The sequence below is a fragment of the Pithys albifrons genome, chromosome 7 (genome assembly GCF_047495875.1).
Source record: "Pithys albifrons albifrons isolate INPA30051 chromosome 7, PitAlb_v1, whole genome shotgun sequence".
In the NCBI taxonomy this organism is placed as follows: Eukaryota; Metazoa; Chordata; class Aves; order Passeriformes; family Thamnophilidae; genus Pithys; species Pithys albifrons.
Genome location: NC_092464.1, coordinates 29996211 through 30014693, shown reverse-complemented (window position 1 = coordinate 30014693; position 18483 = coordinate 29996211). Strand labels below are relative to the sequence as shown.

The 18483-nt window shown below is 36.0% G+C and overlaps 1 protein-coding gene across 3 annotated transcripts in view; it reads left to right on the top strand.

Annotated features, from left to right (window-relative positions):
• The window catches only part of CRPPA (CDP-L-ribitol pyrophosphorylase A), a 107583-nt gene that overhangs the window by 34217 nt on the left and 54883 nt on the right, over positions 1–18483 (top strand). For all 3 annotated transcript variants that reach the window (XM_071560840.1, XM_071560841.1, XM_071560842.1), the window contains exons 4-5: positions 4853–4957; positions 11031–11076. In XM_071560840.1, the coding sequence (XP_071416941.1) occupies positions 4853–4957; positions 11031–11076 (151 nt within the window). The remainder of the gene's footprint in view (positions 1–4852; positions 4958–11030; positions 11077–18483) is intronic.

The window sequence follows — 18483 nt, the reverse complement described above, 5'->3', positions numbered from 1 at the left end:
TTAAATGCTTTTAGGGACAGTGACTCCACCTTCCTGGGCAGTTCATTCCAATGTCTAATCACCCTTTCTGTGAAGAAATTCCTCTTAATGTCCAACCTGAGACCCACATGACACATTCCTTTTCTGATATCAGAAGAATCAACTCTCTCTCACAGTTACTCCGGGTCCATTTTATGAAGTCAATCTGATTAATTATCCTCACCTATCTTGTATTCTGATTTTCATTACGTTAGTTTGTCTGGACTTGGGGAAGTAACATTAGAAAAATGTTGTGTGTGCTACATATTGTCTATAAGGCTTGCATAATTGTGTTTGAGAGTAAATTGCTGTATCTGTTCTCTTCACGGTGAAGCACTATTGCATCTGGTTGTATGTCACAGCAGTTTTAATAATTAACTACAGTAAAAATAGTTTCAGAGGTGAGCTTATCTGAACTCACATTAATCTCAGTGTTTCCTCATTCATGTTTTCTCCTTTTTTTTTGCTGCTTCTGCTTTTTCTCATATAGCTGTGGTGTATTGCTGTAGGCTCAGCACTTGCTGAAAATCCACTGTTGGATTCAGTGTTTTTTTGGTTTCCATGGTAATGAGCATGGCAAAAAATATCATTATGAAATACAATAAAAATAGTCGAATTCAGGTTCAGCAAGAGCTTCCTTTTTAACTCAGTAAAATATTCCTGATGATGAATGTTCCTTATGTATTCTGGCACTTCAGCAGTGGAAGCTTGATTTTCAAGGATTTGGAAAAATCATAAAGCTCTGCTATTGTTAATTAGTTACACATTTTCAGTGCAAGTATTCTGATGCTGGTATTGAATAGATTTACATGGGAAAGTAAAATAGAGACCCTGGTGACAGTGGAAAAAGTGCTAAAGATGACACAGTTAATTGTTACAAAAGTGTAAATGCTTGTTGTATGCAGCTTTAAAGATACCTGTGTGAAGAAGCAAAATGGTTACTACAGAATCACAGAATCTGCTGAGTTGGAAGGGCCCTGCAAGGATCAAGTTCAACCCTTAACCCTGCACAGGACAATTCCCAAGAGTCACAACATGTGCCTGAGAGTATCATATAAATGCTTCTTGAACTCTGTCAGGCTTGATGCTGTGACCAGTTCCCTGAGGTCCCTGTTTCAGCCCCCAACCACCCTCTGGGTGAAGAGTCTCTTTCTAATATCCAACCTAAACCTCCCCTGATACAACTTCAGGCCATTCCTTTGGGTTCTGTCACTGGTTCCTATATATCCATTCAAAATTTTTATCACTATAAAGATACAGTAAGGTAGTTTTTAGAGTATTGGAAACAAGAGAACATACAGGGTATTAGTAAGTGCCAGGAACACACAGGCTGTGTAGCTACTCCTTTCTCTAACCCCTTGTTCCATGTTTACATCTAAGCAACAGCAGTTTACCTTGCATTTTAGGAAGTAGTACTATTTTTCAAAATACTCTCAAACTAATTGGGGGGGGTGGGGGGGGGGGCAGAAGAATTGTTATAATGGTAAAATTCTAGATTTCACTCCACCCAAAGCATTTTATTCAACCATCCACTCTTGGAAAACAAACAAACAAAAAAGCCACCCACAAAAAAGTCTCCCGGAAACACCTATTAGAATGCCTTTGAATATTCAACAGTACAAAAGCATTTTTAAGTAACATATTTTCTTCTCTGTCCTTTAAAGAGCTAAACTGTTTTCTTTCTTTTGTGAATATGTTTTACGCCAATATTTCCAGCTGTTTCCACCATTTCAAATCTGTGGTCTGAAACTTAAACTATGTCTATTGTTTCATAAAGCTAAATGTGCATGTCAAGTTCAGTTAACTGTACACTGTCAAACTTTATGTTAAAAAGGTTTCAGTCATAAAGGGACTTTAGAAATAGGAGTTTTAAACAGATTTTTGTATTGCAACTTGACTCTAGATGTATCCTAAGTTACATACTGAAGACTTAGGATTAGAATGGTTGCAAACCCAGGTCAGTAAGAATTCTCCTCACAGATATTCTGGAAATTTCATAGAATCATAGAATATGCTGAGTCAAAGAGAACCAGAAGGATCACGGAGAGTCCAACTCCTGTCCCTGCATGGGACACCCATGTACAGGAGAGCAGTGTTCAAATGTTTCTGGAACTTGGTCAGGCTTGGTGCTGTGACCACCTCCCTGAGGAGCCTGTTCCTTTCCTCTGGGTAAAGAACCTTTTCCTATTATCCAACCACAGCTTCATGCCATTTTCTTAAGTCCTGTTGCTGATCATCACAGAGAAGTGATCAGTGTCTGCACCTCCACTTCTCCACACAAGGAAATTGTAAGTGCAGTGAGGTCTCCCGTCAGACTTCTCCTCTCCAGTTTGAACAAGATCAATGACCTCAGGTCATCATATGGTTTTCCCTCTAGACCCTTCACTGTTTCTGTAGCCCTCCTTTGGGTACTGTCTAATAGCTTTCTGTCTTTCTTACATTGTGTTGCCCAAACTGCACACAGCAGTCAAGCTGTGGCTGTGCCAGTGCTGAGCAGAACAGGACAGTCACCTCCTCTGACTGGCTGATGTTCCTGAAGCACAGCTTATAGGTGCTCCCTAATAATGCTTAATTTGTTAACTGAATTTCTTACAGCAACATGGAAGCTTTTGAATTCTGCACTTTAAATATGGATTTGAAATTTCACTTGTGAAGCTATTCAGCATATGGGTGGTATATAAACAAAGCTGGTTTTGTGCTGATACTTCATTTCATTGTTCTCTTCTGACATCAGGGTATCAGACTTGTAGAACAGTACACAGTGACAATGTGTTTAGGTTGAAACAATTACAGATAATAGGAATGGTAAATGTCATGATATACAAATGTTAGTGAAATATGGTTTTAATTATTACTTTGCTTTGTGTTGCATTTCATCCCTTGACGCCAGCAATACCCTCAAGATGCTTTAGCCCATTTATGGAACTTCTCCACTCCCAACTAATTATTTGTAACTAATACCTTGCTAAAATGTTGAAATATCTTAGTTTTGTCCTAGTTGCATTCATTGCCCATATATTAAAAAAATGCAAAGTAAAAGTCTTTCTTTTGTTCATCTCTTTTATTAAACTTTTCGAGGAAATGATTTTAAAAAAAAAGGACAAGTTGTAGCACTCTCATTTTATTCTTTAACCCACTTGGATTTTTACATTCTTGACAATTTTGATTTCTTGAGTATACTGGTATATTTGAAACATGAATTTGCAGACACATGGTAAAATTCAACGGTGGAAGGGTTATTTCAAGTTTTGTAAAAGAAAGCTTATGTATTGCAGAGCTAATTGTCATTCTCTAAGGAGTTAACTGGCTCTTGTTTGAGGTTTTGGAAGCTAATAACAACCTACTTGTATAACAAGATGTTCCACAGAAGCTTTTACTAATGACTCCTTAAGGAAACTTAAAAGATTTGATGGATTATTTTTAGAAGATAAGAAATAAGGTAAAGTGCATGTCCAGTTCTCATAGCAGGAAGTCACCAATGGAGTTTCATGATGGCCTGTGTTGAGACCTAGGCATAAATAATTTGGAACAGGAAGTACAGATGAGGTGAGGGCTAAGAAAGTTTTTAGAAATTCATAGGTAAGCACAGATAAATGATCAATCTTTTACCCTCCTTTACAAAGTTTTGAAGTAGCTTCCACAAATGAAATTACTGAATAGATACTGATCTCTTTATCTGTAGGAAGATGTGAGATGTGGCGAAGCATTTTGAAGGGCTGAGAAGATGGTTTTGCGCTCCCTTTTCTGTCAGAACAACAGAGCATGTGATGAAAAGAGTGATGAATCAGATTCTCCCTGATGCAGCTGCTAAAAAAAATATTGCTATTGAAAAAATAATTGGATGAATTCAGGATTCCTGTAATTCACTGAGTAGTGTTAAGGCAGTCACTTCTGGTTCAGTGTGTCCCTCAGGGACTTTTTATTTTAGGGATTTCTGAAGCCCGAATAATAGCTTTGTATGAGGCCAAGGGAGTATTCTGGGAAAGTAAGAAGATATGATTACCTCGTTCTTACTGTTGGCTAGTCACTTTCTAATAGAGACTGGATACTGTTCCTGCTTTTTCTACCTATGTTTTGGCTCAGGAGATTCTGCTCCCTACTCAGTTTTTCACTGATAGGATTCTTATAATCACTACTTATAGGAAGCTGAATTGCTTGGGAAGGGTGTGTTGAGAGAATAGCATCTTTTCTAGGTGATTAAAAAGTGAACAAACTTTATTTTTGGTGTTGTTTTTTTTTTTTTTTTCCTGCAAGGCTCATGAAGCACCATGAGACCTTAATATTTTTGTGCAGGTAACTGGAGAAAAAGATGGAGGGAGTCACATAAGAAATACAGAGGTTCATAGTTACTACCATCCTTTTTTGATGATGCAACAACCAACATAGACATGGCATTTGAAGAGTCATGCTTCTACAGTTTATTAACTTGTTCCCATGCTCTAAAGGTTTGTCACTGGAAGGTCAATGGTGTCTTTTGGTGAGGCCTCCCCTCAACTCCATCAAAAATCTTTTTATACGTATAACTTCTCATTCCTTTAGTTAACAGCATAAAGATTTAGCAAGATACTTGCAGCACCTAATTAAATTCATCTGTGCTTATAAAATGTTTATTTACTTATGTAACACTTTGCTGGATAGCTACAATTTGGCATAAGCTTCTTGGAACGCTTTTTATTTCTGATCCATCCTGAACCTGTCTTCCTAATACAGATGTATTGTTCTGGATGGGGCTGTTGAGATGTAGTGCTTAATTAATGAAAAAAATCTGTTACTGCTTTAAAGTATGATTTCTTTACGGCTAATTAAGGATTTTTTTTCTTTTTAATTACTACAGTGTACAGACTATGATCTGGATTATGGAACTGAATGTTTGGATCTGGCTTTGAAATACTGTAAAACAAATGCCAAACTTGTTGAAGGAACAACTGACCTCTGGAAGGTAAAGGCAATAATCATATCTAGCTTTTATATATAATTTAAAATTGATAAAATTTGCATGTTATCATAAAACTTCAGGTGTGTTTTCAATTGTAAGTTAGGCTTCTCTCTTCCAAATTTCAGAATTGGTTTTGTATCATTATGAGCTCTTTTTAGAGTTTGTTGTTGCAGACAGACTTGGGCAAATGCTACTGGAGATAATGAAGACAGTATTTTTCTCTAAGTGGAAAAACCAGCTGGGTACTTGTCTAACCTGAGAATCTGTAAAACTATAAATCCTTAGTCTCCAAAACTAAGAAAATTGTTTTATGATATGAGCTTTCTCCTGATATTTCTATATCTTTTGTCTATTTTTCTCCACTTTTCCGATGAGGACACCACTGTTTTACTGATGCCAAATACCTGGCTATCACGAGTTTAATTTTTAGAGCAGTTTCTTACATTCAGTAACACTGTAATATTTAAGATCTCTTCAAACAATCTTGAAAAATTTTTTTAACATAATTCACCTTGTCTGGTAATCTATAGGTTCTTCACAACTAACAAAGCAGGTGTGTGTACAGGTGCCAAAGTATACATCCCTGCTGCTTGAAAGCATTGCATTTCATTGTTTTGGGTAGTGACTCATTCTTTTTCAGTAGCTGTTGTGTCATGCAATTTTTAAAAGTTTATTTTATTTTATTTATTACCACATTGAAGGATCTGGAAGCTGCTCAAATCACTCCATCTGTCTTTGACAGTAAATTTCCTCCAAAGGGACATGATTTCTAATAGCATGACCATAAATCTTACAAAGGAAGGTCATTTTCTGCAGTGGAAATTTCCTGTGCAGTTTTAACTGCAAAATTTACTCGTGCATTAGTTGCATACAGAAACTTCTTTCAATATCTTGCTGGGGACATAATTTTTCTGAAACAGTATATGGTCTGCTTTCCTATTTAGTCTTCTAAGGGACAGGTTATGTTATGCATATTTACATGCTGTAATTTTTTGGGGTGGTTTCATTGTTCTCATTGCAAGGCATTGTACTTACATGAAGGGTAAAAAATATGCCAATAATGTTCATTTAGTTATTTATAATGTTCATTTAGTTCTTTATTATCTGTTGATACTACTGATGCCCAGCAGATAAATGCAGCTTAGAGCAACAGAATATTTAAGTCTGAAAGAAATAGATAGATGTCATCCGGTCCAACACTTCGCTGAAATTGGGGCCAAGTTAGTTAGATTAGGCTATGCAGGGCCTTGTCCAGTAGAGTTTTGAATATCTCCAAGAATAGAGATTTTACAGACTCTCTGGAGAAAACAATTCCAATGCATATTGCCCTGTATGGAGAAGACTTTTTCCCTACTATTTCATCAGCATTTCCCTTACTGTGTCTTGCACTGGGAAGGGATGAAAGGCCAACAGAAGGCTCTGCAAGAGAAGTCCAATTTACTCTTTGTGGCCATTAATGAACGCTTCCCCACCCTTCATCTTCTGTTCTTTGGGCTAAACAAGCCAAGTTCTCTCACACCACCTTAGCAGCCCTCTCCTGCTCCCTTAGCAGCTTCCTCTTGTTCCTCTTGGTGTTATACTGGGAAGCCCAAAACTAGAAACAGTACTTGGTGTGTTCTCAAAAGTGCTGACTGTGCAGGAGTAATCCCTATATTACCTGTAATAAGGTCTACTTCTGTACTAATACGGCCCTGTCAGACTCCTTTTCTGCACTGCTACACGCTGCTGACTCATGTCCAGCTTGTCCAGAAGGTCCTTTCCTGTAAAGCTGTTTTCTGTGTTTTCCATCAGTAAAGTGGAAATGTGGCCCAGGATTGTTATGTCCCTGTGCAAGATGCTGTGTTTGTTTGTTATATTTCATAAAGTTTCTGTCAGCTTCTTTCTCCAACCTTTCAGGATCCCTCTAAATAAATTTTGGACCCTTGAGCATCTCGAATACTTGCTCTTTTATTGTTATCTGTTAGTTTTCTGAGAGTATTTCCCCTTTGTCAGGTTATTTATAAAGGTATTAGTATTGCCCCCTGAGGAACAGCACTAGGAAGCAGTCTCAGTTACACTTTGGAGTTGAGCTTGTGCACATATCTGTTTTAAAAGAGACTGGTTGAAGCATTAGTGCCATTTCAACATTGTTTATGAAACAATATTCTGATGCTGTTAACCTTCTAGTATGTAGGAGACATTGCAGTAGCACTGGACTTGAAAGGGGACAGTAAACACAAGAAAATGATAATGCGAAGAGTGAAGGGAAGGGGCCCCATGCTGGAGCAGGGGAAGAGTTAAAAATTGATGTGTATTTATAGACAATGCTGACAGAGTGAAAAATTCTCACCATTTCTAAAAAGCAACAGATTGTTTTCTAATCCTACAAGAATATCCCCCACAAAGGAGATCTCTATGATATCTTAGTGCAGGAGAGGGGAAAACCTTCATTAAACTAAAATGCAGTACATTTTGTGTATGTGTGATCATATCTTTAATCTATTTGTTTGGTAGAGAGTTATGTTTTTGCATTTAATGTACTGTTTTGTAAATCTGAAGTGTTTGTCAAGCTAAATCAGTTTGAAAAAGACTTTTAAATGTTGAGTGGGAGTAACGTCAGGGCACTTTTAAAAGAACATCTTCCTAGGTAGTGAAAACTTGCAGTCTGACAATTGAGAGAAGAGGTCTCACAGGAATACAAAGCAAAACAAACAAGCTCTTGTTTCATGATTTTGAGACTTTATTAAATAGATACAATAGATCATTTATTATACAGAAAAGCCTTTGCTAAATGAACAGGTCATGTTTTCATCTTCTGTGACAGTGAGGTATTTGTGTTCAGTTTTAGTATTTGGCCTAGTGATATTCTGAGTTGCAGCAACAACATTCTGAAAATCTTCAAACATTGGATGTTCAAGAGGAGAAAATGAAAACTTAGATTGTCACATGAAGAGTGAGAATCTGAGTAATTAGAAGCCTATGAGTTTGATATTGATCAACAAAAAAGAGTCCACTGCTACAGGCAAGACTTGATTAATAAAGAGTTAAGGGACTGATGTAATTAATGTCAGCCAATATGGAATTTACTTATTTTGTGAAATTGCCTTCAAGATGTTATTATACAGTAGTAATCTTGGCTGATAAAAGGGATAGGGCTGATACAACATATAGACGGCAGAAGTTTGACTTGTTACTGCATGGCATCTTAATAATAGAATGACTGTAATTGTACTAGTTCTCGTTAAATAGATGAAAAATTAGATAATTGATATATTTCAAAAGATAATTCTCACCATGTACAGTTCTGCAGAAACTGTTACTGTTTCAAAGGTATTTAATTATTTGTCTGATAAAGTTTGCAGACAAAAATTTAAAGATTTATAAATAAAAATATAATTCATCAGAAGTGACCTATTGATAAGGATTGCTTAGCAAAGAGTTTAAGTGAAAGGTATGTTTTTCATTGCAGCCAAACATAAATAAGTGTTTTTATAAACAAACAAAATACAGATCATGTTTAGTGAATTGTTCTGGGAAGGCAGTGACTTTGAAAGTGGTGTAGGAATCAGAGAGGATAGCAAGTTTCCACTGTGTGTGGGCAAAATACCTTGTCAGCCATGAATATGGAAACAAGAACATAAAATTAGAAGAGAGATCTTCTAGTATTACAAATGCATCTAGAATACTGTTGTCAAATCCAGATTCAGGCTCTGAGCAACTGTTGATAAATAGGGAACGTTCAGAGAAAAACATGAAAAAGAAGATTAAATTGTATAAGTATATAGAGATTTAGATTAGTAATGTGATAGAAGAAAAGGAGAAATGGATGAGGTAGTAGGTCTGTATTCTCCAAAAAGAGAGATCCTGTGTAATTTTTCTTGCTTTTTAAAAATTTTTCTTTTTTCTTTCCCCCCCACTGTGATTTCTTGCACCTTACCTGGGCTGAGAGAGTGGAGAAGGACAACTTACTTTCTGGTAAAGATTGTCAGTTAAAGTATCCTCATTGATTTGGCTAAATATAAATTGCTTCCAGCTGGGGTGAACCTAGAATGCAAATCCACTTTAGTGAAACTATGGGTAAAGCAGTGCAGCTGCCCAGAACAATAAACTGCTGTGTTGACTAATCTAAATTGTTTGAAGCACATTCTTACTAAAATAATCAGTGGTTTGAATTAAACCAAAGGGTGTATCTGCTGTGGTTGTCTGCCTTTTTGCATAAGTATCAGCTAAATTGCAAGAACATGTTTTAATCAACACAAGAAAATCCAGAGGCATTATGAATATCCATAAGTTAAGAGAAACTTTGGTTTGATTTAGCATCTTAGTCATTATTGAAGGAGGTATAGAGAATCTCTCCCTCCCTGACTGGTAAGTGGTCATTACCTGTGGTATCTGGCAGGGGATTTCTGTCAACTTTACTATCTTCATAAAGCTTATAGAGACTTGTATCTGAAATTAGCTTAAGGAGGAAAGACAATAAAAGAAATAGATATGGAGAATGTGATTCAGTCTCAGATGATTTATTTCTCCAGGAAGCCACTTTAAAAAGTATTTTTTGATGTCCTACTCAGACTTTTGGAAGGGATTTTTTAAAGGTTCATTCTTAATTTTTTATTCTTCCATTCTGTTTTCTTGAAGACTGTACCTACAATTTTTTTAGATCAGACTATTTAAAAGTGCTTTTGCACCTCAAAGAGATTGTGAACCTTAGGGTATGTGAGACCACTTCTGACAGACCTTACTTTTGTTTCTTTAAAGGTTTTTAGATGATAATCTGTTACACTTTACTGAAAGTTTAGTTTAAAAACCCTCTAGAAACTGTTAAATAGAAAGAAACTTTGCAACAAAATTCATCACCCAGTTGGTCACTCTTGATCCTTAAAATTAATTTCAAGGCATTGGTTCTTCACGACAGTAAGTAGACATGTAAGTGTGTGTATGTAAACTCAGACACTTAGGGTTTCTTAGGCTACATTCATTCTCTGGCTGCTGCTCCTGCAGAACAAACTGTAGGGAAGTTAGTGTTTCATTTTAAAAGAATATAATGCCTTGGGGAAATAATGAGAAAGGTAATATTATTCATCTGTTTCTGACTACAGTACAGAGCATAATTTATGAGATCAAAAGGAAAGTGGTTACAAGACTCCTTATGGTAAAATCCAATAATAACTTGCAGACAAAGATGCTGATAGATACAATGGTGTCCTTCTGCTGTAAGATTTACTTTGCAGCACTAGTGCTCTTGGAATCCTATTCAGGTCATTTTGATAAGAAAGAAAAGAATTATTTGGACTCTATGGAAACAAATTCAGAAAATCCAGTAAAATTTTATTTAACATTAAAGGAAGCTACAGTGAAACCAAACACAAATATTAAAGAGATATGTCGATACAAGTCATGACCAGCAAAGACTATTAATGTCTTGGGTAGATGCTGTCTTTAATTTTCTGTTATTTTATTTGCAAAGCCCAATACTGGGACTGTCAGCCACCATGAGGGTGCAAAGGCAGACATGAATGGTGTCAAGTAAATACTCAGCATCTTACTGTCCATCTAACCTTATCTAGTTAATATCTTCAAGAAAATCTTGATTTTTTTTTAATTCTTTGAATGTTCACACAAAGTCTCCTTGTAGTCTCACTGACTCCCACTGATTAACTGGACTTTCATTAAAAGTAATAGCCTTACACTACTGAAAAATCACATCTATATTAATAAAAGTAATAACTAGGTTCCTCTTTGGCCTTCAGTTATATGATTTCAAGTTCTATTAAAATGAATTTATTTCACAATAAAATTAGAGTGGAATGAATGTGTGAAAATAGATGCAGTATCATGTTTTCATGATTCTTCAAAGGGTTGTAAATAGTTGTAGTTTTCAAATTGGTTCCAAGCAGGGTTTCTCTGAAGTCTCCAGTAATTTCAGCAACCTCTGTTCTCGTAACTTTACCAGTGAGATTTTGCCAAAATTAAGAAACTGACAATATCATTTGTTTATGGTATTTAAAATGTAAAGAATTGCCTTCAGGGCATTGTTTTATTGGCCTTGCATTCCTTTGTGCTGTGTTAAATCTAACGAGGCTTGTCTGTCCTTCAGGTGACCTACAAGCGGGATCTGTACGCAGCTGAATCGATTATTAAGGGTATGTGTTTCTCCTTGTGACTGTCAGATTGCATTTTACTGAGCCTAATTAAGAATCTTGTCTGCAGTAGTTTGAAATGTCTTTAAGAAAGGTTTTGTGATGGATAAAATGTGCTGAAGCAAATTGTTGTAGCTTGTTCATGGAATATTTGTATTATGCATATTAACCTTTATTTACTTATCTTAGAATAGAGAACCTTATAAAAAGCTGTGTATAGCACAGTCAAAAAGAGATTAATTTTGAATAGCTTTACAAGGAATAAACTATTTTTTTCTTTCATTTGCTGTTCAATTCTGAATATGTTCCATCTTTCTAATCTAAGTAGTAGACTGAAAATTAAATGTTAACTCTTTAGGGTTCTTCACTGCCTTAAATACAGTCAGTTGTTACCTAAATTGATACAGCAACTGTATGGTATTGAGGTGTTTCATTAATTTATAAGTATTTCTTTTTTGTTTTTAACATTTTTTGTACTGATAACAGTGGTTTCATAGCAGTTTAACATAAAGACTGGATTTAGCCTTTATCTTGATTGTTTTTAGAGTGAGTCAATGTAGAAAGGAAGAATTCTCAAGTCCTATATAATGAACACACCGATGGTTATTGTAAACAGATAGGCAGTGATTCAGGGGACTCTTGCCTGACTCCTTATTGAGAACTGAGGGATAAAACCCCAGAAACTGATGAAGAGAAAGGGCCTTGCCTTGAGATTAAAATTATCTTTCCAGAGAAAATAATGTACTTCATATTGAAGGAAATTAGAGCAAAACCTGTGTGCTATGGTGAGTGACTGCCTAGTTGTTCACTTTGGTGTCTCATCTGTTTTTACAAGGCACAGTATTGGCTTAGCTTCTGATTTGGGTAAATTAAACCATGCTGAGATCATCTCTGTCACTATTGACAAGCTAAAAACTTAGAGAGCCCAGACATCTCTGTGGTAAGCAGCTTTTAAGCTGCTTATCTGGACCTCCAGGTATGCAAAGTTCTTCAGTGGTGATCAAAAAATTGTGAACTTGAAACAAAAGTGTCCCCTTCATCCAAATGAATTTCCATGTTCCTGTGTATACAAGGGCTTCAATAATCTAATAGGTCCTTAAAGGAAATTAGTTATGATTTATTTTAAAATTAGGATATATTCCAAGAAGCTTTTCTAAAACTGCTTGAGTAGAAAATGAGAATGCAGCTTATTTGAATTTCTGTTTATAGATGGAGAAAAAGATGCTGTTAATGACCAGGTATTCTCTTCATAGATACCTATTTTATATGTGTATTTCATCGTTACCACATTTTTTGTTTTCCCTAAAGGCGGTACAATCTTTTCCAGCTGTTGGTTATAATAAAATGTGTAAAGTCTGAAGACCTTCATGGTGGTCAATCAGGCTAATCCCTTCTTGACCTTTATTTATCTAGTGTTCCATTACTGTGGCAGCATGCAATATATATCCTTCAGTAATCATAGTAGTCTTATTTTGCCTGGTGTCTACGAAAAACTGTAGTTTAACATCATTGAAGTTTATGTTTGTTTCTTGCTGCATTGCATGAGTTTAGGAAGGAGAAGCCACACATGTTCTTTGCTCCTTATGCAAGCAGTATAGTGAGTCCTCAAGCAAATTAGGACACTGCATAACAGAGTTATCTTACATAATTTATTATCTTCACTGAGGTTTTGAATTGTTCATACTCCAAGACTGCAGTTTGAGAGTTGTGCCTTATCTATTTTGTAGCCTTCAAAAGGCTTAAAATACCACCAGATCTTCACATGGCTGCAACATGACTTGGTAGTGGGCAGTTGAATCATGTAAATTAATATTAGGCAGGTGCTTTACTCACAGTTGACACACTTAAAGCATATTTAAGGGAAGAATGTATTTTTGTCCTTTTGAGCATCATCCTGATTTATCCGCACATGCCTGTGTGGCATTGTTTAGTCTCATGATTGTTACTGTTACAGCAGAAATCTAAGCTGTGTCCTACTGTGTTGTGCCATGCCTCTGGGGAACCTTCAAGGATAGATCACCTTAGAGAATGGCAACCGTCCTGCAAGCCAAGGCATGCTCAGTTAGGCCTTTCCTACAAGCTGAGTAATTGACTATATCACGTCTGCTTTTCTTGAGAGTTCAGAACCCACTGCATGGTACTGTATCATAGAATCATAGAACGGCTTGGGTTGGAAGGGATTTTAAAGATTGTCTAGTTCCAAGACCTCTGCCCTAGGCATGGATGACTTTTACTAGATCAGATTACTCAGGACTCCATTCTACTTCCAGGGGTGGGGCATCCACAGCTTCTCTCGGCAACCTCTTTCTGTACCTCAACACCCTCACAGTAAAGAAGTTTTTCCTATTATCTAATTTAAACCTAATCTCAGTCTGAAGCCATTCCCACTTGTCCTATCACTACATGCTCTTGTAAATGATATGTTTCTACCTGTCATTCCCCTTTTGTGCCATGTAGAGTGTCTGAAGGGGAGGTGCTGCATGACTCTGTGAAGCTGAGTGGTAAGGTGCTAGCTCTTGGAAGGCCACCTTGCACACTGCCAGGGTCCTCTGAACACGTTCCAGAAGCTAAATGTGTGTACTAGGAGGGTGTAGGGTGTGAAGGGCTCTGGCCTCACACAAGCTTCCCACAACTGTTCCAGTCTTCACTGCTGATGTCTTTATTATTAAGTTCTCCAATTTACTATGTTGGATTCACAATTTATCACTGGATGAATTCAGTAGAGATGGAGAACTTTTGAGAGCACCCATTTAATTCTGTGGCTACTATTCCAAATTTTGTGTCATCTAGAGTTTATATTTATTAGTGTTTGGAACTTCTGGTTTCTTTCAACAATTCAACAAATTTCAGCTGGCTAAACTTGACTCAGATGGAATTAAGAAAAACATACATACCTACATACATTTTTGTTCTTTAGGTATTTATATGTATATATATCATTCTTATTCAAGGCAATACAAAGAAACATTTCACTTATGTAAATAGACTAATGAGTTATTTTTCTTTTGAGACTGTTTTCTTAAAACATTTCTTATTTGCTAACTTCCTCAATTCTCTTTTATAATTGTATTATGAAAGTCTGAATTTGTTTTATGAACAGCAAATGTAACACTTTCCTTTAGTTAAGCAGGTATAAACTTGCAGAGTATGCAGACAAGGTGACACACGCCTATTTTTAATAGTCTTGAAGTAAGAAAACATTGTCTTACAATAAGGGTGACTCATCTAGTAATGTGGTTAAGATCAGGTTAATACAAAACATCCTAAAAATATTCCATTAGGACTACTGCCCTCGGGGTAGGTATCTTTGAACTCTAGTTCCAACATGTAAACTTTAAATGGAGCTTCTCAGTAGAAGTTTATAACTACTGTTGAATCTCTCTCCTCCTCCTTTTTCTTTTCTTAAAGGCCCTGCTTTTTCAATGACTTTTTCACAAGAGACTGCACTTATAGACTGGGTGTTTTACCCTCACATTTGGTTAAAGAATCTGTTGATATAGATAAAATTATGGTTTTGCAAGTGCCAAGGAAAATATCTTAATGTCCTCCAACTGTTTATGGCTGTTGAGAGCTACATATTACAATTTGTGTTCTGTGAAGAAACCATGTGACTTTTCATAAAAATAAAAATTGAGATAAGCCTTGTCTATCAAAGGACAGAGATGTTACATGAGGTAGGCTGATTTTTATGGGCATGCCCATGAACCAGTGGTTGTTCACTGCTGTGAAGCAAAGAAATAGACTGGCAGGTGGAGAGATGCTTGGAATAGCTACTGTCAGCAGAAAACAACATTCTTTATTGTCTTCTACCATAAAATCTTCCTTTCTTTCTTATATACAAATATTGGTAGGAGCACTGTCAAGTTTTGCTTTTAGTTTTTGGGACTGCAGAGATCTGTGCAATGGGTAAACAAAAAATTGTTAGATATTTTTGGTTACATGTATTATTTACATGGCAATTTAAACTTGTTGAGCATGAATGAACTAAATGCTAAGCAGTATTTATTTCATTTTTCTTATGCATACAGTGGTAGCATCTCATAACAAAGATGTTTCTAAATACGCCAGGGGAAAGCATATTAAATTGCAGACTAGTCAAGGCATTGATATGTAGAAAGTGAAAATGGAATTCTGGTAAATTAATTTATTACTTTGAATTCACTTAAAACTTCAAAAGTATTTTGATAAGTAGAATGTGCTTCCAAAATAATAGGAATTGTAATGGCAGACCAAGAATGATGTGGTATGAGCATATGTTTGCAAAAGCAAGTGTATGTATACACATATATGTGCAATTAAGAGGAAAAATTTATGTCTGTAGGCTAAAACCTATTTGCCATTCAGATGCATTTTTTTCTTATGGTGTTAATTCCCTAGGATATGATATTTATGATCTTTATTCAAACAAAATATTATTTTAATTGCTGCTTGTTTGTGGCATGCTTTTCAGGGTAAACTTTTAAGTCTTTCATTACAGTACACTTACTACATTATCTAACTAAGGTAGTTCCATAAACACATGCACATTTCAATTTACAATTGGTTAGGATCCTGGGATAAAGACTGTGGCAGGTGTTACCGAATCATAATGTCATCTAAAGCTCTCAGGATATCACAGAGGGGGATGGAAAAATTGAAAATGAAGTTTTCTGATGGAGGAAAAAAAAGGAGGTGTAATGGAACAAATTCTGAAATTCTGCATCAAATTAAGCTCTAATGAAAAAAAGTATCTGGTGGGGAAATTCAGTGTTGAAATTTGGTAGTGTAAGGTTTTAACTGTATTTTATATTGTGCAAAAAATATGCCCTGAGTGGATGTTGAAAGTGGGATCAAATGTGATGCATGTGAATGGGGAATGTTACTCCATAATCAGGTACTACTGGAAAAAAGCTGAGAGTTAATGAGAGATGTATAGTGGTGAGAGGAGGTTTCCAGGGCAATAATAAGTTTAAAGTAAATAGAGGAAGAGGGAGCCAAAGCAAGATAAAGAGTTTGATATGTAATGCAATAGTGAGAAAAAAAAATGGTTTGGTAGATGACAAGGAAGTTATGGCAGAAAATAGAGAAATAAAGTAGAACAGTGGTGTATTGTGGGAGGGCAAAAGGTAATAGAGAAAAACTGAACCAAGTGAAGTTCCAACTCCATAAAAGGAAAAACTCTTTCACCGTGAGGACAATCAGACAATTAACAGGTTACCTGGAGAGACTGTGCAGTCTCTGTCCTCAAAGGTTTTCAAGTGTTGGAGGGGCATGAGCCTCCAAGTGTTGGTGACCAGGTCTGCCCCCATGGGTGATCCTGCTTTGAGGACTTTGGACTAGAGACCTTCTGAGGTCCCTTTCAGCCTCAATAACCCAGAGGTCTGATGAAAAACACAGTGTTTTTAGCTGCGTATTAAAATAGTTTGTAACATTATCATGATGTGGCTTTCCAGAATGGCTGTTTTGTTCACCCAAACAGAATTCTAAAAACCAGGAATGAAATGCTGCACGCAGTTAGCTTTACTGGCAGGCAGCAGAATTCATGAAATCCGTGGAGTTGCCAGCCAGCACTCCAGATGTGCTCACCGGGTTTAGCGTGATTGCGTTCAGAGACAGCAGAGGTGGGACACAGGCAGTCCTGGTGAGGAAGGCTCCACTCAGTCTTCCATCCCACAATGCAGCAAGGGTGCAAACTGTCTAAATTAGCAGAGATCTTTTTGGGATCTTTTTGGACCACTTGAAAGAGTTTGGATTTAAATGGAAGCCGAATTTTGAGCCTCTGCTAGGACAGAACTGTTGCTTTGCTATGCTGATTTATAAATTATGATTTCCCAACCTTCTTTTTATTCATTTCCTTGATCATTTAAAAGCATGCAGCTTTCAATGTGCGTATTATCATTATTTTAATGTTCCTATATTTTATTAATAGATTTCCCCTTATAACATTGCATTCCTTCTCCAGATTAAAAATACATTTTTCCACACTTCATTGAATTTTCCCTCTTTATGAAATTCAACTTGCAAATCTTAGTTGCTTTTTTGGTGGTTGCCTCTCCTTTCTCATTTGTTACAGGAAGTCAGACATCTAAGAGGGCTGGAGAGAGGATTGAGATGGGTTTTTATAACTACAGTCTTTGAGCAGCCTCCCGTGAGATTACTTTTGACACTTGCTGTTGATTACAGACATCTTTTTAAAAGAACTGTGTGAGCCTAAGTTATGGTATGTTTTTGGGTTCCACAGACTTCTTCCATATGTGCATTTTTGTAATAGCTCCAATCTGACCTTCTTCATTAAATTACTTAATTCAGTAGAATCTGAGTTCTTGAAATCCGATATGCCAGTCTGGTTTATTATGTAATATCTATCTTGTATCTGCATTCCATGTACAGTATTAAATTCAAATGACTCTTGCTCTGATTGAAATCTACCCGCTGGTTTCTTTTTGCTGATAAAAAATTAATTCAATATGGTTTCCTACTGATCCATTTTTCAGATGGTGAAGTTATTCTGTATTAAGTAGAAGACAACTATGATGCATGTTCAATATATTTTTTTGCCCAGTAAATCTATGGGAAGATAATTTCTCCCACAGTTCTGGTATCCTGTGATTTCCAGTCCTGTGAGAACTGGCCATGTATTTTTTTTAATTCTCAATTTCATCTGGTTGTGATGGTTTATAAGCGGATATTTATTGTTCTCTCTTTCTTCCTCCCTCCCCATTCTCGCTAACTGAATATGAATTAGTTGCTACCACTGTTTTTGTTGTCACATTATAAATATTGGAAGTAAAAAATACCCATGATTCAGAAAATCATTCTAATTATCTTTTGTGATTCTCAGTGGTTGTCACTTTTCCTGCTTACAAAAAATTGCTTAAAAATTACAAGTCACTTTCCAATAATGGTAACTCTACAGCAGCTTTAAAATTAATTTTCAGGTCTTTATGTCTATTTTTGTGAAGAAGTCTTTGAGTTTACAGTAGGAAGTGAGTTGTTTACTTAAGTAATGCATCTGATTGAACTCATTGTGTGGTATGTAATTAAAAAAAAGCTTTACACATGCAACAAATATGTATCTTTATATTGAGAACATGTTTGAAGAGCAGTTAGGCCATATTTTTATAATTTCTCTTATGTCTGTCTCTGCTAATTTATTTTGTGGTGGTCTTTGGTGTATTTTTGTCCCTGAGGTTTCATTGAAGTCTGCTTTAAACATAATTAGACTTTACATTTATGAAATGTCTCATTAGTTATGAAATGGCTACCCAAAAAATATTGGAAATCCTATTTTGTTCAGCATAGTAATTCAGCATCTAAAAGATAAATTCCTGAGGTAGAACTGAGAATTTCACACTTGAAATTTTTTGAAGTGTTTGCTTAAAGAAAGGAAAATGCTCACTGAATCTAAAAACTGTACTCAATAACATAAGA